Raw genomic sequence first — 25,790 nt, forward strand, 5'->3', positions numbered from 1 at the left:
AGGCCCTCTGGTCAATCTGCAGAGTTATAAAAATTAAATAAATGAAATTCCAGGAAATACCACCCCAGCATATACAGTTGTTGGTTACTCCCCCAGAACTGGGGTACTTGGCAGGCAGGGAGAGGCTTCAGAACGCCCTACCTAGGGCTCACCCATTCCCTGAAATCTCCTGAGGGACTTTGCCACGGGCCAGCACCTACGCTGACAAATCCTCCAGAGACCTTCACTGCCCATGGGAACTTTATCTGTACAACAGGACAATGTCCACCCCGGTGTGCTCGGCCTCGCATAGCTCACCCTTCACCTCATTCAGCCTGGCCCTTCTACAGTCTTATCTTGTGGGCCTCTTGGGCCTATGCATAGTGTCAGATCCTATGTCCTTTCTATCCTCCATTTCATAGACTCCAGGATGGAACCTTCACACCCTAAGTCAAACAAACTAGGTCAACTCGAGCAAGTTTGAAACAACCAGAAAGATAAACCTTGATCCATTTCAAAGAGCAAACAATAAGCAGGGCGGTAGTGGTGCACACCTTTAATCCCAGCACTCAGGAGGCAGAGGCAGGCAGATCTCTGTGAGTTCAAGGCCAGCCTGGTCTACAGAGAGAGCATTCCAGGACAGCTACATAGAGAAATGCTGTCTTGAAAAGCAAACAATAATAAATAAAATAGAAAGGAAGAGAGAAAGAGAAAGAAAGAGAGAGGGAGAACACTGGGGCCCTGGACCCATCCCCATTGCCACGAAAGAGAGAAATCAAAGCTCAGATTCCTCCATAGGTGAGAGCTTTAGTTGTGCAACCATGAGGACCTGGGTTCAAATCTCCAACATCCACACAAAAAACTTGAAAATTAATTTTGAACTCTGTCTCCTGTATTATAGAAGTTTCAAATATTATTGGAGATTTGGTTTACTTTTTTTTGTTTGTTTGTTGTTTTGTTTTCGAGACAGAGACAGGGTGTCTCTGTGTAGCCTTGGCTATCCTGGACTCACTTTGTAGACCAGGCTGGTCTCGAACTCACAGCGATCCACCTGCCTCTGCCTTCCGATTGCTGGGATTAAAGGCATGCACCACCATGCCCAGCCTCTTGTTCACTCTTAGGAACACAAGCATGCCAATGTGTGTGCCCCTTTTCTTTCTCAGTGTCTAAGGTGCTCTTTGTATCTTCTGGATGTTTGTTCTGCATCTACTATTTTAGTGCATTTATTTTGTGTGTGTGTGCGCGCCACAGTTTGTATGTGCCACAGTGTATACGTGAAGGACAGTCTCAGGGAGTCAGTTCTCTTCATCCACCATGGGTTCTGACGATTGAACTCCCAGGCATCAGGCTTTGTGGAAAGTCTCCTTGTTTGCTAAGACAGTTCACACCTTTTAATCCCAGCACTTGGGAGGCAGAGGCAGGTAGTTTGAGGGAAGTCTGGCCTACAGAGTGAGTTCCAGGACACCTAGAGCTATGCAGAGAGAACCTGCCTAAAAAATATTATTAATTATTATTATATTTTTATTATTATTGTGTGTGCATGAGCACGTGTGTGCATGTATGCGTGCGTGTGTGTGTGTGTGTGTGTGTGTGTGTGTGTGTGTCATCTATGATAGAACTCAGATGGTCTGGCTTAGGAGTCAACGGTCATTACCTATTAATTAAGCCATCTTACTGCATCTTGTAATTTTTTTTTCTTTTTTTCCTTTTATTTTGTTTTGGTTTTTTTTTGAGACAGGGTTTCTCTGTGTAGCCTTGGCTGTTCTGGACTGGCTTTGTAGACCAGGCTGACCTTGAATTCACAGTGATCCACCTGCCTCTGCTTCCCAAGCACGCCACCAGGCCCAGCTTGTAATTTATTATTATTTTTTCAAAGACAGGGTTTTACTATGTAACTCAAACTTGTTCTTCTTTTCCCACATTTTTTTACCTTTTCCTTTCTTTTTAAGATTTATTTATTATGTATACAGTATTTTGCCTGCGTGTGTGCCTGAAGTCTAGAAGGAGACACCAGATCTCATTACAGATGGCTGTGAGCCACCATGTGGTTGCTGGGAATCGAACTCAGGACCTTTGGAAGAATAGCCAGTGCTCTTAACCTCTGAGCCATCTCTCTAGCCCTCCTTTTCCTTTTTTTCCCCCTCCCTTTTTAAGACAGATTGCCCTTTAGTTTACTCTATAGACAAGGCTACCTTTGAACTTATTATCTTTCTGCTTCCCCCTTCCAAGGTCTGATATTTCAATGTGCCACCACACCCCATTCAAATGAACTCTTAAACAGAAAAAAGTGTGGTACAGTGTAACTGTTCTATCTGCAAAGTAATTACAGGGTTCTGAAATGCTTCCGAGTGTGCCTCAAAGTGACAGAGTACATATTAAGCCATTTAATAAGATGACTTCTTTTTACATTTTCTGTTCTTGTCATGGAAATATTTTATACTTCTCCCCTCCCCCAGCAGGAACTAATACACCTCACCTGTGAGGATATTAGAAAACACACATGAACAAAAAATGAGGAGAGAGGAGACATTTGTACTAGGGGCAGTTATATGTTTAATCAGTACTAAGAATTTATTTTACTCTTATTTTTGTGTGTGCTTTGCCTGCATGCCATGCATATGCACCAGCTGTGTATCTACTGCCCTCGAAAGTCAGAAAAGGGCACTGGAGTTAGGGTGCTCTATGTGGGTGCGAGGAACTGAAAAACTGGGTCCTTTGCAAGAGCAACAAGTGCTTTTACGCCATATTTTGTTTTGTTTTTCGAGACAGGGTTTCTCTGTGTAACCTTGGCTGTGCTGGACTCACTTTGTAGACCAGGCTGGCCTCGAACTCACAGAGATCCACCTGCCTCTGCCTCCTGAGTGCTGGGATTAAAGGTGTGCACCACCACTGCCCAGCATTTTACACCATATTTTTAGGCCTCATTTATTTTATTTTATTTATGTATTTATTTATTGGTTTTTCAAGACAGGGTTTCTCTGTGTAGCCTTGACTGTCCTGGACTCTCTTTTTAAGCCAGGCTGGTTTCAAACTCACAGAGACCCATCCACTTGCCTCTGCCTCTTCTCTTCTCCCCTCACCCCCAGACAGTTTCTCTGTGTAGCCTTGAATATCCTGCACTCCTTTTGTAGACCAGGCTGGCCTCGAACTCACAGAGCTTAACTTGCCTCTGCCTCTCATTTATTTATTTATTTATTTATTTTTATTTATTTATTTATTTATTTGGTTTTTCGACACAAGGTCTCTCTGTGTTAGCCTTGGCTATCCTGGACTCACTTTGTAGACCAGGCTGGCCTCGAACTCACAGCAATCTGCCTGCCTCTGCCTCCCAAGTGCTGGGATTACAGGCATGCGCCACCACGCATTTATTTTTAAGACATGGTTTCTCATGTGTATCTCTGGCTATCCTGGTACTTCCTCTTGTAGGCCAGGCTGGCAGTGAACTCAGAGATCCACCTCCCTCTTGCCTTCCAAGTGCTGGGATTAAAGCCTTCTATGTCTCACTATGTAGTTATGGCTAACCTGAAATTCACTACCTAATTAGATATGTAGACCAAGCAAGTCAGGAACTCACAGAAATATACTTACCTCTGCCTCCTGAGTGCTAGCTGGGATTTAAGGAACGTGCTCCCACACACCTGGTGATTTATTGTATTTTATTATTATTATTATGAATACAGTGTTCTGTCTGCATGTACACCTGCAGGCCAGAAGAGGGCATCAGATCACATTATAGATAGTTGTGAGCCACCATGTGGTTGCTGGGAATTGAACTCAGGACCTCTGATGGTAGTCAGTGCCCTTAACCTCTGAGCCATCTCTCCGCCCCGATTTATTGGTTTGTTTGTTTGTTTTTCGAGACAGGGCCTCTCTGTGTTGGCCTTGGCTGTCCTGGACTCACTTTGTAGACCAGGCTGGCCTTGAACTCACAGTGATCTGTCTGCCTCTGCCTCCTGAGTGCTGGTATTAAAGGCATGCACTACTACACCCGGTTTGATTTATTGTATTTTTACGTGTGTGTTTGTGTGTTTTACATGTGTTTGTTTGTGTATGCACATTTAGTGCAGTTCCCAAGGAGAACAGTCGTTAGCGTCAAACCACCTGGACCGGTTGTGAACTGCCATCTGGGTGCGGGGATTCGAACTCGAGTTTTCTGAAAGAGCAGCCACTGCTTTTAACGGCTGAACCATCTCTTCAGCCCCAAATTTTTATTATGTAATTCAAACGTCCTCAGACTGCACCTGGTAAGACAGCTTGGTCAGAAACTAACGTCCCTCAGAGACTTCTAGGCCCGGCCCTCTTATTTACATAGGACCTGCCCACAGTCAGCGTGCGCCCCGCCTCTTCCGGCACGGCCTCCCTTTCCGGCAGGTCCGGCCTCCAGCTCCTCCTCTCAGAAGCTGAGGTTGGGCTCTTGCGCATGTGCAACCCGGAAGTCTTGAAACTTAGTTCGGGTTCCCAGTGAGCTTCGCTGAGAGAGCCGCGCGCGTGGTGAAGACACCATGGGGAAGCTGCGCCGCCGCTACAACGTGAAGGGACGGCTGCAGGCGGAGTCCCGACCTGCCAAGGGCCCTGAACCGCCACCTGTGCGGCTGGAGTTCGAAGGTGAGGAGCCGGGGACCGGGAGGATCGCTGGAGTGGGAGCCAGGTTCCACAGGACCCGAGCAGGGGGCGTGACAGCCTTTCTGTACCGCGACGTGCGGGGATGCTGGCCGGAGTTTGATACGCACATGAGGTTTTTTTTTTTTTATCCATTCTCAGGCCTTCCATAATGATCTCCTTCTAGAGACCTGTAAATGTGTGTTTCAGTTAGGCCCGTGAGCTGTACGCCAGGTTGCTTGCAATGCTTGGGTGTTGGGGGCCCCAAATCTGTGAGCACCGGGAACACTGTTCTGGGCTCCGGGAGTAGTGAGAGCAGAATAAATGGAAATATCTGTCACTCCAGGCATGTTTGCTTACCCGGAGCAGACAGGCACAGAGAAACGGTAAAGTGCATAAAATATGGTAGGCATGCGGGTAAGGTACCAGAGAGAGAGCGAGCCTAAGCTAGGAGTGGGTGGTGTGCTGGGGAAGGTCTTCCATGGATCGTGGAATGTCAAGACCTTGAGAAGACCTGGGTGGAGCTGCGAGGGGAAACGCAGGACTAGGGGACATCAGCGTTTTGGGGGTTGTGTAGATGATTGGCTGCGTAAGGTAGCTCATTCCTGTAACCTCAGCAATTAGGAGGTAGAGGCAGGAGGATCTCTACAAGTTTGAAGTTAGCCTGAGTTCCACAGAGAGACCGTCTTTTTTTTTTTTTTTTTTTTTTTTTTTTTTCTTCCCTGAGACAGGGTTTCTCTGTGTAGTCTTGGCTGTCCTGGACTCACTTTGTAGACCAGGCTGGCTTCGAACTCACAGCGATCCGCCTGCCTCTGCCTCCTCAGTGCACCACCACCGCCCGGCTGGCAAATAGACTTGTAAATCTAGCAGGAGGGATATGAACCCAGGGCCATCTGGGCTATGTAGCATGGACCAGGCCAGCTAGGGCTACAAAGCAGGACACTGTCTCAATCGCGATCTTCTAAAAGAGAGGAAGTAGGGAGCTATGGTAGACTTAGCATAACAAGGATAGGGTAGGATGTGCGTGGTGCATAATAATGGTGTATTGGAAAAGCATTACGGTTGAAGGATGGTGGGGTAGGAGGCTGGAGCTGGTGCTCAGATCAACGAGATGGTCTTTGTATTCTGGTGTATTCTGAGGGACCTGGCTGGATTTTCAGATTGACATGGCCTCCTGCCCCCATAGAAAGGTGACAAGAGTGAGTCTCAGAATGGGCATTGGCCAGGCTGCTGCTGGAGAAGGCAGAACGTGGACTGTTCACGGGGGGGGGGGGGGGGGGCGGTGAGTGCTAGGGCCCTGCGCATGTTAGAAGGAAACCCGGAAGCTACTGACCTAGCTGTGCAAGGCAGGCGAGTTCAGGGGACAGAAACGGTTTTGTGTATAGATGGTGTTTACTTAAGTCTGATGAGTGGAGTGTTGGCTCAGTGAGAAGAGAGACCAGGCATGAAGGAGAGGAGAGTGGAGGTGGGGCACTGACCCCAACCTTGTGAAAAGGATTCGCCCTCCATCTCGGATGCTGCTTGGGAGAACAGGAATATTGGTTGGAGTACTATCCTGGCTGACTGGTTGAGCAGAAGAGATCTGGTCTTCAGGTCTGTCTTCTCCTGTGACTTGGGTTTAGGGCACATCCCTTCACATACCTGTGCCTTTGTTTTCATATCTATAAAATGGGACCTAACTTTTCCTCAGTGGAGTTACAGCCCCACAGCTCAGTAGCCCAGTTCTGAAAGCACTCTTCAGGGTCTCGTGTATCCTAGGCTGGCCTGTGTCGTCAGGGATGACTGAACTTCCGGTCCTCTTGCTTGGCTTTACGAGGCACTCTCTAAGCATGCTAGCCAGGCTCCCTCCTGCTTGAGCCACGTCCCCCAGCCCCTCTAGAGTGTCGTAGCCTGGTAATGATAAACACACAGACCCTTGTTTGGCACTCAGAGACTCGTAGGTGACGCAGGCCACTTGCAGCAGGTGGTAACCTGAGAACACTGTGAATGAGCATTGAACACCCCTTGATTTCCTGCACCCTAGTGACCCAGAGCTGTGTTTTCAGACAAGGATGTGTTGAAAGGAGTGGATGCCAGCAACGCACTCGTTCTCCCGGGGAAGAAGAAGAAGAAAACCAAGGCGCCGCCCCCATCGAAGAAGGAGAGAAAGCCACTGACAAAAAAGGAGAGGAAAGTGCTACAGAAAGTCTTGGAACAGAAGGAGAAGAAGAGCCAGGTACACCTCACCGCGGCTGGTCTGCACCAGCTCTCCAGATGGGGCGCTCGAGGCGGGTTCCTGTCCCTCCATGTACTCTCTGAAGCAAGATTGTCTTGTAGAACTTCCTGAAAGGAGGGGAGTGTTTTGCGTCTGTACAGTGACACAGTAGCCCCTAGCAACATGTGGCATCCAAGTGAGCCTCTGAGCATGCTGGCCTGATTTAAAAATTGTGAAGTGAAGCCAGGCAGCAGTAGCAGTACATGCCTGTAATCCAGCACTGGGAGACAAAGGCAGGCGCATCTCTGAATTTGAGGCCAGCCGGGTCTGCAAAGAGAGTTCCGGGACACCAAGGGCTACACAGACATGTCCTGTCTCAAAAAAATTAAAGAAAAAAAAAGGGAAATGTGCATAAGAGGTGTGTATATAAAACACAGAAGTACAGCTTTAAAATCAATGGAGCCAAAACTGCCACAGCTCACCTGGGGTGGTAGAAATTATGTGGCCATGTGAGTAGCCTACAGACAGGCCAAATGAGCTATCTGTTAGTCATATCTATCCTGAGGGACCGTGACACCTGAGAAGTCCCATGGTTTATTTAGTCTGGTTGCTGGGCCTTGGGACAGCCAGTGCTGCAGAGTTGTATCCCATGACCCTGGGCTCTGTAAGGTCGAAGACAGCTAACCTGTGTGTCCAGAGCACCTCATAGCTGTGGGGTGACATCTTGCCTTATAGTTTAGAGTCTAATATTAACTAGAGTAGAACCCCCTGAAAGCCCAGCCTCCCCAGGAGAAGGCCTGGGACCTGGTCAGCTGTCAGTAGCTACCCGATAGCTAATGCCCGCATGCCTTTCCCAGCGGGCCGAACTGCTCCAGAAACTGAGCGAAGTCCAAGTGTCGGCAGCTGAAATGAGTCTCTTCTACACCACGGCCAAGCTAGGCACCGGGGACCGCATGTATCACAACAAAGAGTGAGTCACGGATGCTAAGATGCTCAGGTCATGGGGAATGTGGAGGGTTATCCATGCTGAATGTTCCTCTGTCTCCTGCCTGCCATCTTATATGTCACAAGTAGGTCAGTTTCTCACCAGCCATGACCTTGGTTTCACACCTGTAAGGCCCCATCTGCCATGAGGCTGCTTCTTGCGGTTTTGTGTAACATGAATTCAGGGCCTTCACATTGAAAGCCCACACCCCACTGGGCTTGACCACTGCAAATGTGGGGCCGCCCCAGGCTGCCATTCTTGCAGGGTGGTACACCCCAGACCATCGAGCACACACATGCAGACACACACACACACACACACACACACACACACACACACACACACACACGGAGCTTCTCTGTCCAGGGTGTTGCTGTTGAGTGTGCAGTGATCCAGCCTCACTGGAGCTGAGGTGGAACAAGCAGCAAAATGGTCCTTTCCCTTTGGAAGGAGATAGTGTTGGATAGCCAAGGACTCATATGCCCTACATCCAGGAAATGTAAGGCAGACACAAGGGGTCCTCTACGAAAGAGACTGAGCCCAGTGACACACAGCCTCCCTGGTAGGTGACTTCAAGCAGACACTTGAGTGTAGCAACCTGCAGGAAATGTGCCTCGGAGTAGAAACAGCCATTGCCAAGGTGGGTGGGGTAATGGCCCTTGGCCCTAGTCTGTGGTGTAGCCTTCTGAAGTCTCTGCTCTCCCAGGAGGAAGCCTGACCAGCCCTCAGCCCAGGGCCAGGAGAAGGTCAGTAGCCTTGGTGGGGCTCATCGGAAGCGCCGCAGGTCATCATCAACAGAGGACTCTGAGTCTTCAGGGGATTCAGAGCCTGAGGAGGCCATAGCTGACCAGCCCAGGGCCAGCATGGGGACAGACCTAGCGCATCTGCCGTCAGCTCCTTCTGGGACCAAGAGCCCTGCACCCACTCCCCAACCTCCTCCACCTGGAACCCCTGCGCCTTCAAAAACAGCAGCCTCTGCCTCACCCCCACCCGTGGCCAAGCCTGCTGTATTCATCCCCGTGAACCGCACCCCTGAAATGCAGGTTCGTTCCTCTCCTTGTCGTTAGAGAGGGACATCTTGGCAGAAAGGAGCCTCAGTGTCCACTTCCAGGAACAGGGACCTGGTTGTGCCTCCTTGTGGGGCTCCAGGGTGAGATGGGTGGTACAATAGCATCCCAAGGGCCCAGGCTGGTGCTTCTCTGGAGCTATTCAACACCAACTGGCTATGTCTTTTATTTTCCCTTACTTTTTATAAGGTGACTTTTAAATGTTATTTTCATCGTACGGGGGTTTTGCATGCCTGTGTGTGTGTACACCACATGTGTCCCTGCAGAGGTCAGGTGAAGGCACTGAGTTCTGCTGGAACTGGACTTACAGATAGTTGTGGGCTGCTATATGGTTGCTGGAACTCGAACCTAGGTCCTCTGCAAGAGCAGCCAGTACTCATAACTACCAGTCTATCTCTCTAGCCCCTGGCTCTCACTTTAGAAGCTGAGTCACCATGCATGGCCTGGGTGTGAATGGGTTACCTTCCAGCATGATTTCTCCCACAGAAAGAGCGGCTCAAGCTCCCGATCCTTGCTGAAGAGCAAGCCATCATGGAGGCGGTGGCTGAGCACCCCATTGTCATTGTGTGTGGCGAGACTGGCAGTGGGAAGACTACACAGGTGCCCCAGTTTCTCTACGAAGCAGGCTACAGCAGGTAGGACTGGGCCAGGGGTGCCCCTGTACTCTCTGGGGGACCAGAACTGCTAAGAGGTTGAACTCCAGCAGACCCAATCCTGGCTCTGCTTTCTGCACTGTGTGACGTCAGACAAATTGCCAGCCTCTCCTGAGAGATGGGGATGGTGACACTAAACTCAGTGGTCACATGGGTTCAGTGATGAAAGCACCATAGTGCCAGGTACATTGAGTAATGTGTCTCCTACTATTACTCTGGCCTCTTGTGAGGTGAACACTGTGTGTCAGGTCACTTCTCTTAGGAACTCACGCTCACTACTGTCAGCTTGTCCCCTTGGCAGGTGGCATTGTCAAGGGCCAGACCCCTTTAAGAATGCAGTCCACCTGGGTGCAATGGCTTATTCTGTAATCCTAGTACTCGGGAGACAGAGGCAGACAGATTGCTGTGAGTTCAAGGCCAGCCTGGTCTACAAAATGAGTCCAGTACAGCCAAGGTTACACAGAGAAACCCTGTCTCAAAAAACCAAAAATAATAATAGTAATAAAAAAAAATAATGCAGTCTTGGTGAGCCATCCAAGCTGAAGGGAATCCTCACATGTGCAGTCTGTACACATGGAAACTTTTCTTGCCAGGTTCTGTGCACTCAGTGTGGTTTTTCTGTACCCCAACAGCCACCTCAGCTCACTATGAGGTTAAATCAGTTAGCAGGAGATACAGAGTTCTAGAATTCTTTTCTCCTGGGCCCCAATTCTCAGCACTACAGGGTATATTTGTCGTACTTGTTGTCTGGACTTAGGCTTTCGTCTGTTCAGGAATGCCATGCTGCTCAGCCCCCCTCACCCCACCCCTACACAGATGAAACTTCCTCATTCCAGCCATGTCCCTGGGAGCTGTGTTCCTGCTGTATACCAAGCTCTGCTAGGTTCCCAACAGTGCTGCAAGATGTGGGCCACCCCCTGGCTGGCCTTTATCTTTGCTGTACTGACACTGGGCAAGGCAAGCAATGTTGGTGCCCTGTGCTCTGGGTTTCAACCTCAGTGACTAATGACCCTGACATGTAGGTGGCCCCGGGACAAACAGGCATGGCTAATGTGTCTTCTTCCCCAGTGAGGACAGCATCATCGGTGTCACAGAGCCCCGCCGAGTGGCTGCCGTCGCCATGTCCCAGCGAGTGGCCAAGGAGATGAACCTGTCACATCGGTGAGGCCCTGATTCCTGGGGATCCAGGGAGACTTTGCAGGCTTGCTGGGAGGAGGATGCAGTGGGAGTCATTTTTGCCTCACTCTCAGCAATGGTCCAGCAGAGACTTCCTGACCTCCTGAGGCAGGGGCTGTGGAACAGGGAAGGGGCCATCTAGGTACCCAGCACTTACTGAGGGACAGTATGCCTGTATAGGAGCTTGGCTATGAGCAGGTGACAGCCAGCTAATGAGCCAATGGTATAAGGCCACATAAACCCAGAATTCTGGTCATAAAGCCTTCTGACAGACTTAATGTTCTTTACAGTGTGAGGCATGGAATGGAACATAGGGCCTTCATGTTCCAGGCAACCACCCTACCACCAAGCTCCCCTCCCCTGCCTTAACTTTTTTTTTTAAGATTTTATTTATTATGTATACAGTATGATCAGATCACATTATAGATGGTTGTGAGCTACCGTGTGGTTGCTGAGAATTGAACTCAGGACCTCTAGAAAAGCAGTCAGTGCTCTTAACCACTGAGCCATCTCTCCAGCCCCAACTTTTTTATTATAAAATGTTTACATGCCCACAAATAGAAAGGATAATGAGGCCCAGGTACCTGCAGGCTAGTGTTAGTAGCTGCTCCCTACGCCCAGCCCTGTAGCATCTCCACCATCTTGTCAGTGCCTGGCTCCGGGAGTGAAGACCTGCTTGTCTCCCAGTGAGCTCAGCCACGCGCTGCCCAAGATCTGTAGTGTGTCTGGTGACGTGGCTCCTCAGTCTGCTTGTCACCCAAGCTTCCCCCTATCCTTGGCTCAAAGAGACCAGAGCTTGGGGCAAGCATGGCAGGAGAGGGTCCTCCCCTGTCTCCCTTGAAGGGACCGTGTAGCCAGATCCCCCGCCACCCGAGATGAATCTTCTCCCCATAGGGTTGTCTCCTACCAGATCCGCTACGAAGGGAATGTGACAGAAGAAACCAGGATCAAGTTCATGACAGACGGTGTGCTGCTCAAAGAGATCCAGAAGGTAGGATGCCTGCCCCAGTCTCACACAGGACACGTGGTGTGTGTTTGTGTATGTGTGTGTGTGTGTGTGTGTGTGTGTAAGGGACAGTAGAATGTAGAATGTCGCCCTAGCTGTGATCACCAGTGTGCCTGCGGGTCCATTCTTGGAGCTTCATTGACTTGATCAGTACACTGGCGTCTCATAGAATCATTTTCACGCAGAAGTTGTCAGTGATGAAGGGCAGGGGGTCAGCGTGAGCAAAGAGGGCATGAGGTGAGTGAGCAAGGTACTTGGCATACTCATTTTACTAGAGGGAGTAAAGAGCTTTCCTAGCATGCATGAAGCCCTGGGTTCCAGCCCCAGCCACACACGCACACGCGCGCACACACAAAATGTACCAAACAACCAACAACAACAAAAAAGCTTGGCATCCCAGCACTTATGAGGTGGAGGCAAGCGAATAAGAAGTAGTTCAAGGTCATTCTTGGTCACATAGTTCAAAGCTAACTAAGGATGAATGGGATACCGTCGAAAGAAAGTAAAGGATGGAAGCCAGGATTTTTTTTTTTCCTTTTTTCTTTTCTTATTTTTGGTTTTTCAAGACGGGGTTTCTCTGTGTAGCCTTGGCTGTCCTAGATTCACTTTGTAGACGAGGCTGGCCTCGAACTCACAAAGATCCGCCTGCGTCGGCTCCCCTCATCCCCCCAGTGCTGGGATTAAAGATGTGCTAGGAAAGGCTGAATTTGCAGTGTGCCATTGCAGCCTGATTCCTGGCCATGCAGTGTGGCTGCAGACAGAGTGCCCATGGACTTCTCTCATGAGCCTCTAGTAGCTTCTGAGGGAGTGGGAGCAGTCTGGGATTTGGTATGCGGTTCAGTGCCAGTGATTGTAGGGGCTTGGTTGCATTCTGGTGTAACTCCCCCACCTCCTCAGGACTTCCTGCTGCTGAAATACAAAGTGGTGATCATTGACGAAGCCCATGAGCGGAGCGTCTACACGGACATCCTCCTTGGCCTCCTGTCCCGCATTGTGGCTCTCCGGGCGAAGGTGTGTGGGAAGTACCTTGTCAGGGCTTGGGCTGGGAGGGATACCAGAAGACACAGTCTACCTGGGTGTGAGTTATTGCCAGTGCCAGGCTACATCGGTCTGTGCTGTCCCTACTAACTCACAGGCCTTGTTCCTGTCATGCATAGTGAGTGACCTCTCCACAGGCAAAAAGCTAAAGCTGGGAAGGCCTTACTAGAGCCAGCTAAAAGGGTACACTCAAAGCATCAGGCTCTGTGGGTTCCCAGGACTCTTGGGTTGAGCCCTCTGCTCTCCAGGTCTCTCTCAAGCCTGTTCCACTTTCTAGCTCTTTGCTCAGACAGTGATGAGGGACCAGCTTTGGGGAGGTGCTATCTGAAGGGAATTTGATAAGTGGCCCTATTTCTGTCCTTCAACAGACAAGCTCGGTGGGGAGGCAGGTGTTCTGAGGGTGCCGTGTGCCCAGCCACATTCAGGGCACTAGGGATGGGCAATGACCAGGGAAGGATGGTCTGCCATTCCTGCCCTCCCGGAGCCACTCTGGTCAGGGGGGCAGGCAGAAGGCAAATTCAGGATTGTGAGTTGGAGATAGATAAGGAGCCAAGCAGTGAGTACCAGGAGGACTAAGGGCCAGTGACAGTCTTCCCAAAATGTGACCTGAGAGTGAAAATGACCACAGACAGGATGCACACTGGGTGGCGAGAGTCCCCAGCTCAAAGACATCCAGCCAGCTCTAGAATATTTTATGTCCCTCCAAAAAGAAGCTCTGGGTCCCATGACTGAGCCTCTCCTGTCCCAGTGCTGACCCCAAGCGTAGGATCCTGCTGTGGCCCCTTCAGCGGCTCTATGGTCAGGGCTCTGACCTGTGTGAACCCCAGCGGACAGGCTCTCTGTGGTTGTGTTCCATTTCTCCTGGGGGCAACCCGAGGAGTGCAGGTACTAGTTGTACGTAACCGAGGAGCTGAGAGGTACAACATTCCATGTGCCTGAGTCACCAGGCTGTTCTTTCGCAGAGGTGCCTGCCCCTCAAGCTGCTCATCATGTCGGCCACACTCCGGGTAGAGGACTTCACCCAGAACAAGCGGCTCTTCACCACTCCTCCCCCGGTCATCAAGGTATGATGCGGGTAAGCCCCTGCCAGCTTCGGCCTGACCTTGATGAGTAAGAACTGGCAGTGTTAGGGGTTGGTTCAGAGAGCAGAGGGCCTGGGCTGCAGCATCCTCATATCTATGTGGACCTGTCACAGGTTGAGTCTAGGCAGTTCCCTGTGACAGTACATTTCAACAAGCGGACCCCATTGGATGACTACAGCGGTGAATGCTTCCGGAAGATCTGCAAGATCCACCGCATGTTGCCTGCAGGTGAGGCCTGATGAGATTGGCACAGCCCTTCCTCACTGAGGGCATGGGTTTGCCTTTTATCCTTCTGGCAGCACAGGGCAGTCAGACCAGTGTCATGATGACTCTTCCCGAGCCTCAGCCATAGCCATTCTGATACCCTTTACAGCTAAGGCAAAGGTGGGCATGTCAAAGCACCCTCTTGAAAAGGGCGAGCATAGAAGCCTCTGTCCTTTAGAGTCTGACCCTAGCCAGCCCTGTCCGGCTTCAGTCTTATCAGGTGCCTCCCCTCCCCCCACCTGCTGGCCTAGGGTGATTTGTTCCCACCCACCCAGTCCATGTTTCCCTGGGTCTTGGCTCCTGATTCTCCCAGCTTTTCAGCAGGTGCTCCTTACAAGAATAAGTTTGCCAGATGACTGGCCAGTTTCTCTTTGTAGGCGGCATCCTGGTGTTCCTCACGGGGCAGGCCGAGGTGCATGCACTGTGCCGCCGGCTTAGGAAAGCCTTCCCCACACGTTGCCCTCAGCCACAAGGTAAGTACCGACAGCCTCCCGTCAGAGCTCACCACCTGCTACCCCTGGGCCTGGCAACTGGTACTCTGGTTGGGGTTTTAGCCTCTACCTCAGTTTCCTTGAGGAGAGCTTGCACCTTTGTGCCCCCCAAAAAATATGCTCATCACTGCTGCAGCTTTGCTGTGGGTGACAAGAGTAAAGTACCAGCTGCCTGCATTGGCAGCTTCTCACCCTCTTCTTCCTTTTCAGAAAAAGAAGAGGAAAAGGACTCAGCAGAAGGGATGCGGAGGTTTAAGAAGTCCCGGACCCGGGCCAGGAAGGCCCAGGCCATGGTATGTGGGAGCCTGTGGAGCCCAGCTCTGGCCAGTTACCAGCTTCATGTAGCTGTTAAGTGTTACTAGAATGAATTGAAAGTTAAAGTCCATTTCCTCCGAGGCATCTAGGAGCCAAACTGGTCCAGCCCTGTTGCGCAGCGCAGAGTCCTGGTGGGTAGTACAGCTCTGGAGGCTGCTGGGTAGGGTTGCATTGTGATTTATAATACAGGGTCTGCCAGGGAGGGTCCTGGAGCACAGATAGAGCTGTGGGTGCTTGCTGAAGTAGGGAGATCTGCTGTGACGCTCGGGCCAGGCCAGGGGAGGGGCCACCTCAGGCACCCTGCTAGCTGGATGCAGTGTCGGTGGTGTGGATACTCGCTGTGGCTACTGATGGCCTCTACCTTCTTTTACACTTAAGGTGGGCCAGGCAGCTTAGTGAACTCTGTGTGTGCATAGCTCACAGTAGCCCTGTGGGACGACCTCATGCTCATATTTATTTATTTGGTTGGTTGGTTGGTTGGTTGATTGGTTTTGTTTTTTGAGACGTGGTTTCTCTGTGTAGCCTTGGCTGTCCTTGACTTGCTCTGTAGACCAGGTTGGCCTCGAACTCACAGAGATCTGCCTACCATTGCCTCCCCGAGGGCTGGGGTCACAGATGTGCACCACCACACCCAGCCTGATTTATTTATTTTATTTACTTATTCAGACAGAATGTCACTATGTAACCCTGGCAGGCCTGGAATTTGCTATGTAGACTAGGCTGGCCTTGAACTCACAGAGATCCATTTGTCTTTGCCTTCAGAACACTGGGATTGAAGGTGTACACCACCACATCTAACTCATACCTAATTTTAAAAAAAAATTTTTTCTTTATATTCATTTTATTTTATGTGCATGAGTGTTTGCTTGTGTGCTTTTTTGTTTTTGTTTTTGTTTTGCCCGGGAGTGGGGGGGGGGGGTTTCGAGACAGGGTTTCTCTGTGTAGCCCTGGCTGTCCTGGCCTCGCCTTGTAGACCAGGCTTTGCTTGTGTTTCTGTATGTGCACCATGTGCATGCCTGGTGTGTGGGGAAGTCAAAGGAGGAAGTCAGGTCCTGTTGAACTGGAGTCAAGATGCTTGTGAACTATCCTGTGGGTGCTGGGAATCAAACCCAGGTCCTCTGTAAGAGCAACAAGTGCTGTTAACCATTGAGCCAACTCTCTGGCCCCTGGTACCTAATGTTTAATCTAGGAGACCAAGGCACAGAAGATCATTGCTCAGTGACCTCACCTCATAGGTCCCTGTGACGAGGTGTCCTCTGAGGAAATTTTTCTTTTCCCTGGGTGGCTCGGTTCACACCCAGGTTGCCTGAGCCCATGGTGTTGACGTCTCCTCAGGCACTGCCCCACATCAACCTGGACAGTTACTCTGTGCTGCCAGTGGGTGAAGGTGATGAGGACAGGGAGGCAGAGATGGATGACGAGGAGGAGGCCCTGGGCTCTGACCTGGATCTGGACCTGGGTGACAGTGAGACAAATGAAGGTGTGTTCCGGCAGAGCCCTGCCCTCAGGCTCATTGCTCCCTGATGTCAGTGCAGGTCTGCAGAGTCCCTGTTGTGTTAAAGGGCCTGCAGGCCCTGAGGCCAGAAGAATCTAAGTCCTGTCCCCATAGGTGTGTTCACATGACCAAACACATCCTGGCTCCTCCACACTCCACAAAGTGTGGTCTTTCTGGTGGCTTTGTCCACTCAGGTCTCCTGAGGTCCTAATACTTGTTATGGTGGTGTTGGGGTCACCATCCCCAGGCTGGCGTTTCCTGTGCTGGCATAGTCCTCATGCAACAGGAAAGGCGTCTAGATTCTCAGGGGCCCCGAGTATGTTGTTGTCCATCTTGGGCTAAGTCCCAGTGGCTCAGAAGGCCAGCTTGAACCCAGCATAGACTCTATCTTTTTTGTTTGTTTGTTTTTCAAGACAGGTTTTCCCTGTGTAGTCCTAGCTATCCTGGACTCACTCTGTAGACCAGGCTGGCCTCAAATTCACAGAAACCCACCTTCCTCTACCTCCCTGGGTACTAGGACCAAAGATATGCACCACCATGCCCAGCTTAGATTCTATCTTTAGAGAGAGAAACTTCTATGTGTTTTATGTCTAGAAAAGGTTCCTTCTGTACAAGCACAGTCTGCCACACTGCCTGGAGGGACACACACATACACCAGAGCCAACTTGCTCTCAGTGGCTGCTGCTGCAGGGCAAGCCTTGAAGGCTGGGGTGGGGCCTTTCCCATGGGAGGGGGGACTTCGGGGGCTGCCGGGCAGCTAGAGGCGGGCCTGTGGCTGTGCCATGTGTCCAACCTGGACTCCAGTGTCCAATGTTTGACTTCAGGTGAACAGCCAGATGCCTCCCTGCCCCTCCATGTGCTCCCGCTCTACTCTTTGCTGGCCCCTGAGAAGCAGGCACAGGTAATGGGACAACTCTTTAGAGCATTAAGATGGGTGGGTCAAGCCTCGGGTGCTTTCCCATCCACTCACTGAGTAGCCTCTGATAGTGGAGGAAACAGTTGAAGCCTCTGGTGGCTGTGCTTGGACCTTGCCTTGCTGAAAGCAATCCTTCCATGGCTGTCTCACAGATTTTTACCTATCCTGATGTTGTTTTGCCCACTACTGCTTCCAGGTCTTCAAACCTCCTCCAGCAGGAACGAGGCTATGCGTCGTGGCCACCAATGTGGCCGAAACATCCCTCACTATCCCTGGCATCAAGTATGTGGTGGACTGTGGGAAAGTCAAAAAGCGCTATTATGACCGTGTCACAGGCGTGTCCTCCTTCCGTGTCACCTGGATTTCCCAGGCATCCGCTGACCAGCGGGCTGGTCGTGCAGGCCGGACAGAACCAGGTCACTGCTATAGGTAGGTCACTAGTACCTGCGTCACGGGCGTTGAGAAGCAGACTTGAAGCTGCCCCTCTACAGTGAGTGGGCCATGTGTCTTTAGAAGCACCATGGCCCTTCCATACTGCTGCATTACCCTGCCTTCCGCCCCTGTGCCTGTGACAACAGCTAGTTCAGAAGTACTGTCTATCTCTGTTGCTCCTGTCTCTTGTTGTGGACACCTGTGTCCCTGTGTTAGTTTCAACATCTGTGCTCATCTCTGGCCCTGTGGAGCTCTGGGCCTTATAATGGAGGAACAAACCGCTAGCTGAGTGCCCAGGGTCTCATCTCACACTTTCACCCCATTGGTTGTTTGCAGTCACATGAGGCGGGGTCTTGTGTCAGTTGCTTGGGGTCTGTGTGTCCCTGAGGCAACAGCCCTCAGCATCTTCATGCACTGACCACCTCTGTGCCTTCCTGGGAACTGTCTGTCTAGGCCTTTCCTAGATCTAAGTTAGGCTCCAAGTGTCTGCTGATAGCTAAAGTCTGGGAGTTAGATCATATTGGTTATGTCGCTGGTCAGTATTTTCTCCAATTAATGTCACTTTGAATAGCTTTACTGCTGTTCTTCCAGCACCATTTTAGTTTATAGAAAGAAAAACTTAAGACAATACAGGATAGTATAGTCAGGGTAGCTGGAGGTGGGGCCCACTGCCCCTGGTAAGGCAAGGGCCTGCCTCTGTGAGTGGCAGGTATGGGTAGGTCCAGAAGTCTATCTGACTTTCTTCTTTCTGGTCCCTACTTCTCCCCACTTAGGCTATATTCCTCAGCTGTTTTCGGGGATTTTGAGCAGTTTCCTCCCCCAGAGATCACCCGCAGACCAGTGGAGGACTTGATCCTGCAAATGAAAGCCCTTAACATTGAGAAGGTCAGTCTCCTCATGTCGTTTTCTGTCCTGCTCCATACTTGCCTTATGGCTTGTATGTATGTACCACACACACATACAAATAAATAAATGTAAAATAAAAGAACTTTAAAAATAAAGAATAAGCCAGGTATTGGAATGCATATCTTTAATCCCAGCACTCAGGAGGAGGAGGCAGGCAAATCTCTGAGTTCAAGGCCAGCATGGTCCAGGGCTACAAAGAGAAACCCTGTCTTGCGGGGGAGGGAGAGGGAAATGCAGCTTGATTGCTTGAATACCTTGCGTGCTGGAAGGCCTAAGCTCCATACCAGCACCATATAAATTAGATGTGGGGTGCACACCTGAAACCCCAACACTTAGAAGGCAGAAGTAGCAGGGTTGCCATGGCCTAAGGCCAGCCTGAAACATGAATTCCAGCACAGAGCGAAGCCAACTTTTGCTCTCACTATCTGTGTTTGCTTTCAGACAGCCCTGACTATGTAGCCTTGGTTGGCCTGAAGCTCCCTCTATAGGCCAGGCTCAGACTCACAGAGATCCGCCTGCTCTGCTTGCCCAGTGCTGGGGTGAGCAGTGTGCACCGCCATGCCTGGCCAAATCCTGTCTCTTAAAAAGACTGTACCCTCACTGCATGCAGTGGCACAGGCCTGTGCCCTCATCTCTCTAGTGAAGAAATCTGTCCCTTAAGGAGGAGTGGGAATCCCTAGATATATTTTTCTTTTTGTTCTTTTTTTTTTTGAGACAGGGTTTCTCTGTGTAGCCTTGGCTCTCCTGGAACTCTCTTTGTAGACCAGGCTGGCCTTACAGAGATCCGCCTGCCTCACAAGTGCTGGGATTAAAGGTGTGCATGCCCGACTGAGCTTTTCTTTCTTTGTTACAATCATAACTGATTCAGAATTAAGAAAAATCACATACTTTAGTTCATCATTGAGAACTTAACAACATTCATCCCTGTGGCACCTGTGGCCACAGCAATGTTTTTCAAGCATAATACCTTAATTGTCATGCTGTGTTTCTAAGTATTGTGTGATGGTTTCAATGTTGTTGCTTATAAACTCCTAGGTTTTAGTTGACAAGGATAGCCCCTGGCACACAGTAGGATTAATTTGGGATCCTAGCACATGGACCTGGAGTGGTCTTGGCAACTTCCTGGGCACTTGGCCCCCATGTCCCAGATAGCATGACCCATGGCCTAAGGACACGCTGGAGGAACGGGGAGCAGCACCTACTGCAGCTAGCATGACCTCATGGTCTTGACTTCTCTGCATCATTCTGTCCCTCCCTTGCTTTCCTATGCCAAGGTCATCAACTTCCCGTTCCCCACACCTCCATCCGTGGAGGCCCTCATTGCTGCAGAGGAGCTGCTGATCGCACTGGGAGCCCTACAGGCGCCTCCAAAAGGAGAAAGGTAGGAGGGGGATGGGGGAGGGGGAACCCAAGCATGCACAGAGCCTCCAAGTGCAGGCTCCATGGCTCCCCATTGTGTCCCTTGCTCCCAGAATGAAGAAGCTGCAGGAGTCACAGCTGAGCTGCCCCATCACTGCGCTGGGGCGGACCATGTCCACCTTCCCCGTGGCGCCCCGCTATGCTAAGATGCTGGCACTGAGCCAGCAGCATGGCTGCCTGCCCTACACCATTGCCATCGTGGCTGCCATGACTGTGCGTGAGCTGTTTGAGGAGCTGGACAGGTGGGTTAGTGACAGCCTCGTCCCTCGGAGCTCTCTGGACTCTTTTTGATATCAGTGGTATTCTGAGGAGCCTGAGCTGCTATATCTGAAGGTGGGGTGGCGGGGGGCAAGGATCTGGAGATCCTGACAGTCAGAGGATCTCTTGAGGGCAGTAGGCTGAAGCCCAGCGGGCCATGTGTGTGTTTACAGACCAGCTGCCACTGAAAAGGAGCTTGCAGAGCTGAAGGGACGCCGAGCCCGGGTCACCCAGACGAAGAGGACCTGGGCTGGGCATGGGGCATCTCTGAAGCTTGGTGACCTCATGGTGCTGCTGGGTTGGTGCCACTGCTAGGGCATAAAGGTGGGTGATGGCAGCTTGGAGGAGGTTGGCGCCACCCAGTGATTACCCTGTACCCTGCCCAACAGGTGCTGTGGGAGCCTGTGAGTACGCCGGCTGCTCACCTCAGTTTTGCCATGCTAATGGGTTGCGCTACAAGGCCATGCTAGAGATCCGGCGTCTGCGTGGCCAGCTGACCACTGCAGGTACAGCCCAGGTGACAGTGTGGACAGACATCTGGTCCCCGTTCTGCTTGGGTTTGGTGTGATGGAGACCCCACACTTGCTTATTTGCCTGCTCACTAAGATGGGCTCTTAACCCTAGATCAGCACCCAGTGCCCTTATACAGGTTCCCTGCACATTCACCCAGACGGCTGCCCTTCAGGCTCTCTGCCCTTCTGTTCCTCTTCTCCTGTTCTGCCCAGGACCCTTCTCTCCACCTGTCCCCAGAGTTCTGGCCCATGGGTTCAGGATTCCCACTCATCTTAGCCACAGGTGTCACCTGGCACCTCCATCTAGGACTCAAGGAGTGTCCCCACCTTCTGATCCAGGGTAGTCACTGGGTGCAGGTAGCATCTAATTGGGAACTCAGTGCTGTTCTAGCAGCTGTGGGCTTCAAGGATCAGTGGCTGTTTTCCTGCCCATGCTTCCTCACGGCATCTTTGTGGGCTGCTGTCCTTCCTTCTCTCACACTTACGCAGCCTCACCCTCAGGTGCAACAGCCTGCAATTGTGGACGGACACCCTACGCTAATGACAGCAGGTGGCCATGTGGGCCACAGGCCACCTTTCAGCAGAGGGGACAGATGGGACTAAGGTTCCTGTAACTAGCATACCAGCTAACATGGCTTTACAGACATGGGAATCTATGACCTTGGCCTTGGAAGGAGTTCGTGGCTGAGCCACTGTTGGCCTGTGTATCAGAACTAAGCACTTTGTGGGCAAGGCCTAAGTGCTGGGTGATATCCTGAAGGCCTGGCCACCTTCCTCTGACCCCAGACTTCCTATACCTCTTTCTCACCTTCCTCCCAGTCAACGCAGTGTGCCCTGAGGCTGGGCTCTTCCTAGACCCCAAAATGCCCCCGCCTTCGGAGAGCCAGGTGACCTACCTGCAGCAGATCATGGCAGCTGGCCTGGGTGACCACCTGGCCCGCCGGGTTCAGAATGAGGACCTGCTGGACCCCAAGTGGAGGAACGCCTACAAGGTGGGACATGGGCCTGCACTTGGTGACTGGTCCCATGACCTCTGGGAAAGCTCCCACCAAAGAGCAGGTGAAGCCTTTTGTTTATTGGGGGTTAGGATGTCACCCCTAGCTTCAAGGTATCCCCAATCAAGCAATGTATCCTGGGTATTGCCCAGTCATTGACTCACTGGCTTGATAGTCGGATCCTGAAGGTTGGACTTGAAGAGCCAAGAGAGCTCAGGTTTTCCTCTGACCTGAGCCTCCATCCATCTTTCTCTGTAGACTCCTCTCCTAGATGACCCTGTCTTCATCCACCCCAGCTCTGTACTCTTCAGAGAGCTGCCTGAGTTCGTGGTCTACCAGGAAATTGTGGAGACCACCAAGATGTACATGAAAGGTACTGTGTAGCAGCCAGGCCTCGAGCCATGGGGTGACATCAGTGGGTTCTATAGAGCACCCTGTGTGTCTGGGAAAGCCTGTGAGACCTGCTGACTGCCCTCTTCTGGCCTCAGGTGTCTCCACCGTGGAAATCCAGTGGATCCCATCCCTGCTGCCCTCCTACTGCCAGTTCGAGGCACCCCTGGAGGAGCCGGCTCCCACTTACTGTCCAGAGTCAGGACGGGTGCTGTGCCACCGCGCCAGCGTGTTCTGTGAGTTGGGGTCACTTCCTTGGTGGCCTGGCCACCGCAGCCATGAGCTTCTTGGACTCCTGAGCCCATGCAATGTGCCTGAGGGTATCAACTGCAGCCCTCCTCCTCCTCCGACGGGCTTGGAAGGATGGATGTGACGTGGACCCTTTATCACATGTTCTCACCCTCCAGACCGAGTGGGCTGGCCACTCCCCGCTGTCCAGGTGGATTTTCCTGAAGGCCTTGACCGCTACAAGTACTTTGCACGGTTTCTGCTGGAGGGACAGGTAAGGGCCTGGGCTACCTGTGGCCTGTCTCCTAGGTGTCATGAACTGCAGGCCCCACTCAGCCGTCCTATGCTCTGTTGTCAGGTCTTCCACAAGCTGGCTTCATTTAAGAGCTGCCTGCTGTCTAGCCCCGGAACCATGCTGAAGACTTGGGCCAGGTACAAAGTGTATTCCTAGCATGTCAAGGGGGCAGTGGCAGAGAGACGCCCTGGGGCTGCTATGTCAGTCATGTATGCTGGTGATGTGACAACCACAGGAGCTGTCAGTGAGCCTGGTGCATTTCGCCCCTCTGAAAGATGGCTGGGCTCCCTGCTTCCCTAGCCAGGACTCTCCCTACCTGTCTCACTCCACTTTTCTGTGTCCCCTCCTCCTATGGACCCCAGCCTTTGAAGGAGGGCTCAACCTAACCCAGTGTACACGCATGATAAAGAATATCTGCATTCTCCAAGGGGCTGGTTGGACATGAGTAAGGAGGGGTGCTAGTGAACCCCTACATGCTGCCATGCACAGGAGGCTGACCAGTCCCACCATCTGTCCATCCCCATTTCTGGGTCTAGTCAGCTGTCCCCTTTCCACAGGCTGCAGCCCAGGACAGAGAGTCTGTTGAGAGCCCTTGTGGCTGAGAAGGCTGACTCCCGTGATGCCCTGCTGGCCGCATGGAAGAAAAGACCCAGATGTGAGTGTGACGGGGCTGAGGTGGGAGGATGTTGCTCAGTGGAAGGACCTAACCATCCCATGGGCCATAGTGGTGTGTCCAGCCAAGCATCCCTCTGTCCTGCCACTCTAACCCTGGCCACCTCCTCCCTCAGACCTGCTGGCTGAATACTGTGAGTGGCTCCCGAAGGCTATGCACACGGACGTTGAGAAGAGCTGGCCCCCCATCACTAACTGTTGACCAAACACCCAGCTGCAAAGTCAGCCAGCTCCTTGGCTGTTACCGGGAGGCACGCTGTGGTCCTGGAAGGCCTTTTTCACCTCAGCCCAATTCAGAGCCAAGCTCGCCACTATGCTGACCAGGAGTGCCTTCTTCTTTGTGACTGCTAAGACAAGACAGACATGGCGTGTCTCCCACATTCCTCCCTGTCTAACATGGGCTCTTGAGATGACATTAGCCCCGATGGATGCACAGTGGCTACACCAGGACAGGAAAGTGGACCCTTCTCCCAGAGCACCTGTCCAGCCTCATAGCATCTTGGGCAGGAAGTGCACTGCAGACTTCTGTGACCCAGAAACTTTCCCTGAAAGGTTGTCCCTAGATGAGGCATAGATACCACCGCAGAGCTGTGTCCCACACAGATGGAGCCTCATTGCAAGAGTCCCGCTTTGGCGTTTGTAGACAGTAAGCTCTTTCTTAAAAAGCTACTACTCTAGTTGGGTATGGTCTCGAACCTGTGGCCTCAGCTGGTAAGGATCAAGGTAAGACCAACCAGAGCTACATAGCAACACTGGGTCTTTTGTTTTGTTTTGTTTTTGTTTTTGTTTTTCAAGACAGGGTTTCTCTGTGTTAGCCTTGGCTGTCCTGGACTCACTCTGTAGACCAGGCTGGCCTCAAACTCAGTGATCCGCCTGGCTCTGCCTCACAAGCTGGGATTAAAGGTGTGTGCCACCACGCCTGGCAACACTGGGTCTTTTTATTTGTGTGTTCTGTGTTCTTTTTCAAGACAGGGTTTCTCTATCTCTGGCTGTCCTGGAACTAGCTTTGTAGATCAGGCTGGCCTCGAACTCACAAAGATCCACCTGCTTCTGCCTGAATACTGTGACTAAAGGCATGCGCCACCAGCACCCCCTACCTCCCACCCCCACCCCTTGCAAAACTCTTGTCTCAAAAAAACTTTGTTAGAGTAAACGTTCATGACGAACTATTTCGTTCCAGCTTGTCAGTCTGTTACATCAAACATGTTTACATGCTCAGCAGGTCTCACCCTGTGCCTCTCCAGAACTTCATCCTTAGGTGATTGTCTCATTCATTCATTCATTCATTCATTCATTCTCTTTCCCTCCCCTTTCTCCCCCCCACCCCCTGACACAAGTGTTGAGCTATCTGTTCATTTTCTTGGCTAAATGTGTTCCATCAGGTGTTAGGCTGCATCTGTCCATCTGCAGAAGAGAGCAAGTTGTTTACCTCTGGTGGGAGGGGGGATGCGATGGCAAATGATGCTGATGCACTCGGTTATCACTTGGGCCACTTGTAGAGAGTTCTGTAAGCAAAGCCTTAGGGCATCCCTTCTCTCTGTGGACTGACATTATGCTCTTGATAATGTCCTTTGGCTGGGCATGGTGGCGCACGCCTTTAATCCCAGCACTTGGGAGGCAGAGGCAGGTGGATCACTGTGAGTTTGAGGCCAGCCTGGTCTACACAGTGAGTCCAGGACAACCAAGGCTACACAGAGAAACCCTGTTTCAAAACAAAACAAACAAACAAAAAGATAATGTCCTTTGAACCACATATTGTCCCCTCTCCATGTAGCCATGCTGTGTGACATGAGCAAGTGGTTTGCCACTGAACCGTGCCCCTGCCCATCTCTTTGTGTCTTCTCAGGCATTGTGTGTATCAAGTGGATAAATCCCTGTAACCCCCTTTCCCAGTGCAGCTCCCAGATCTGTGTTGATTGAATCGACCATTGACAGCTGTAGCATGGTCCACAGTATGTTGTCTCTACCTTGAGTTTTTATCCAGACTCAGGCATGGACCCTTCGTGAGGTAGCTGATGTGAGCAGAGCCAGGGTGATAGCCTCACCCTCACCTCATGCTTGTGAATATCCATGAGGCAGACAGCCTGCCAAGTGTTTGAGTTGCGGATGGGAAGTGAAAGGCTGGGCCCAGGCCAGGTTCTGAACGGTAGAGAACTTACCTGCTACGAGGTCCTCAGGACCAAAACCAGAAAACATGGCTCTGACTTGAGGTCATCCAAGCCTCTTGTTCAGCTTCCACAGGCCCCTCTAGGCCTGTGTCTTTCCCTGCTCCCTGTAGCTGGTTCATCTCAGTGTTAAGGCCTGAGCTGTCCCCAAGGAGCTTAGCTTGCCTGCTGTCCACCTTGGATGCAACTGATTTAAAAAAAAAAAAAAATTGATAAACTCACTAAAAAATTGAAAGGCTGGGCTTGAACTCATAATCC

General features: G+C 51.4%; 1 protein-coding gene across 1 annotated transcript; it reads left to right on the forward strand.

The window, feature by feature from the left end:
• The first annotated feature begins 4,379 nt into the window (after positions 1–4,379).
• On the forward strand, positions 4,380–24,314 carry Dhx37 (DEAH-box helicase 37). The gene is made up of 27 exons (XM_051161429.1): positions 4,380–4,584; positions 6,624–6,793; positions 7,630–7,742; positions 8,464–8,800; positions 9,311–9,459; positions 10,546–10,638; positions 11,548–11,644; positions 12,557–12,670; positions 13,660–13,761; positions 13,893–14,007; positions 14,421–14,516; positions 14,745–14,827; positions 16,185–16,329; positions 17,169–17,245; positions 17,457–17,689; positions 18,466–18,577; positions 19,873–19,979; positions 20,071–20,259; positions 20,449–20,573; positions 20,665–20,781; positions 21,607–21,779; positions 22,041–22,155; positions 22,271–22,408; positions 22,580–22,674; positions 22,759–22,832; positions 23,253–23,350; positions 23,484–24,314. The coding sequence occupies exons 1-27, from the start codon at positions 4,482–4,484 to the stop codon at positions 23,567–23,569; spliced, it is 3,456 nt and encodes a 1,151-aa protein (XP_051017386.1). The 5' UTR covers positions 4,380–4,481; the 3' UTR covers positions 23,570–24,314.
• Positions 24,315–25,790: the final 1,476 nt, after the last annotated feature.

This window comes from Acomys russatus, chromosome 19 (assembly GCF_903995435.1).
Source record: "Acomys russatus chromosome 19, mAcoRus1.1, whole genome shotgun sequence".
Taxonomy (NCBI): Eukaryota; Metazoa; Chordata; class Mammalia; order Rodentia; family Muridae; genus Acomys; species Acomys russatus.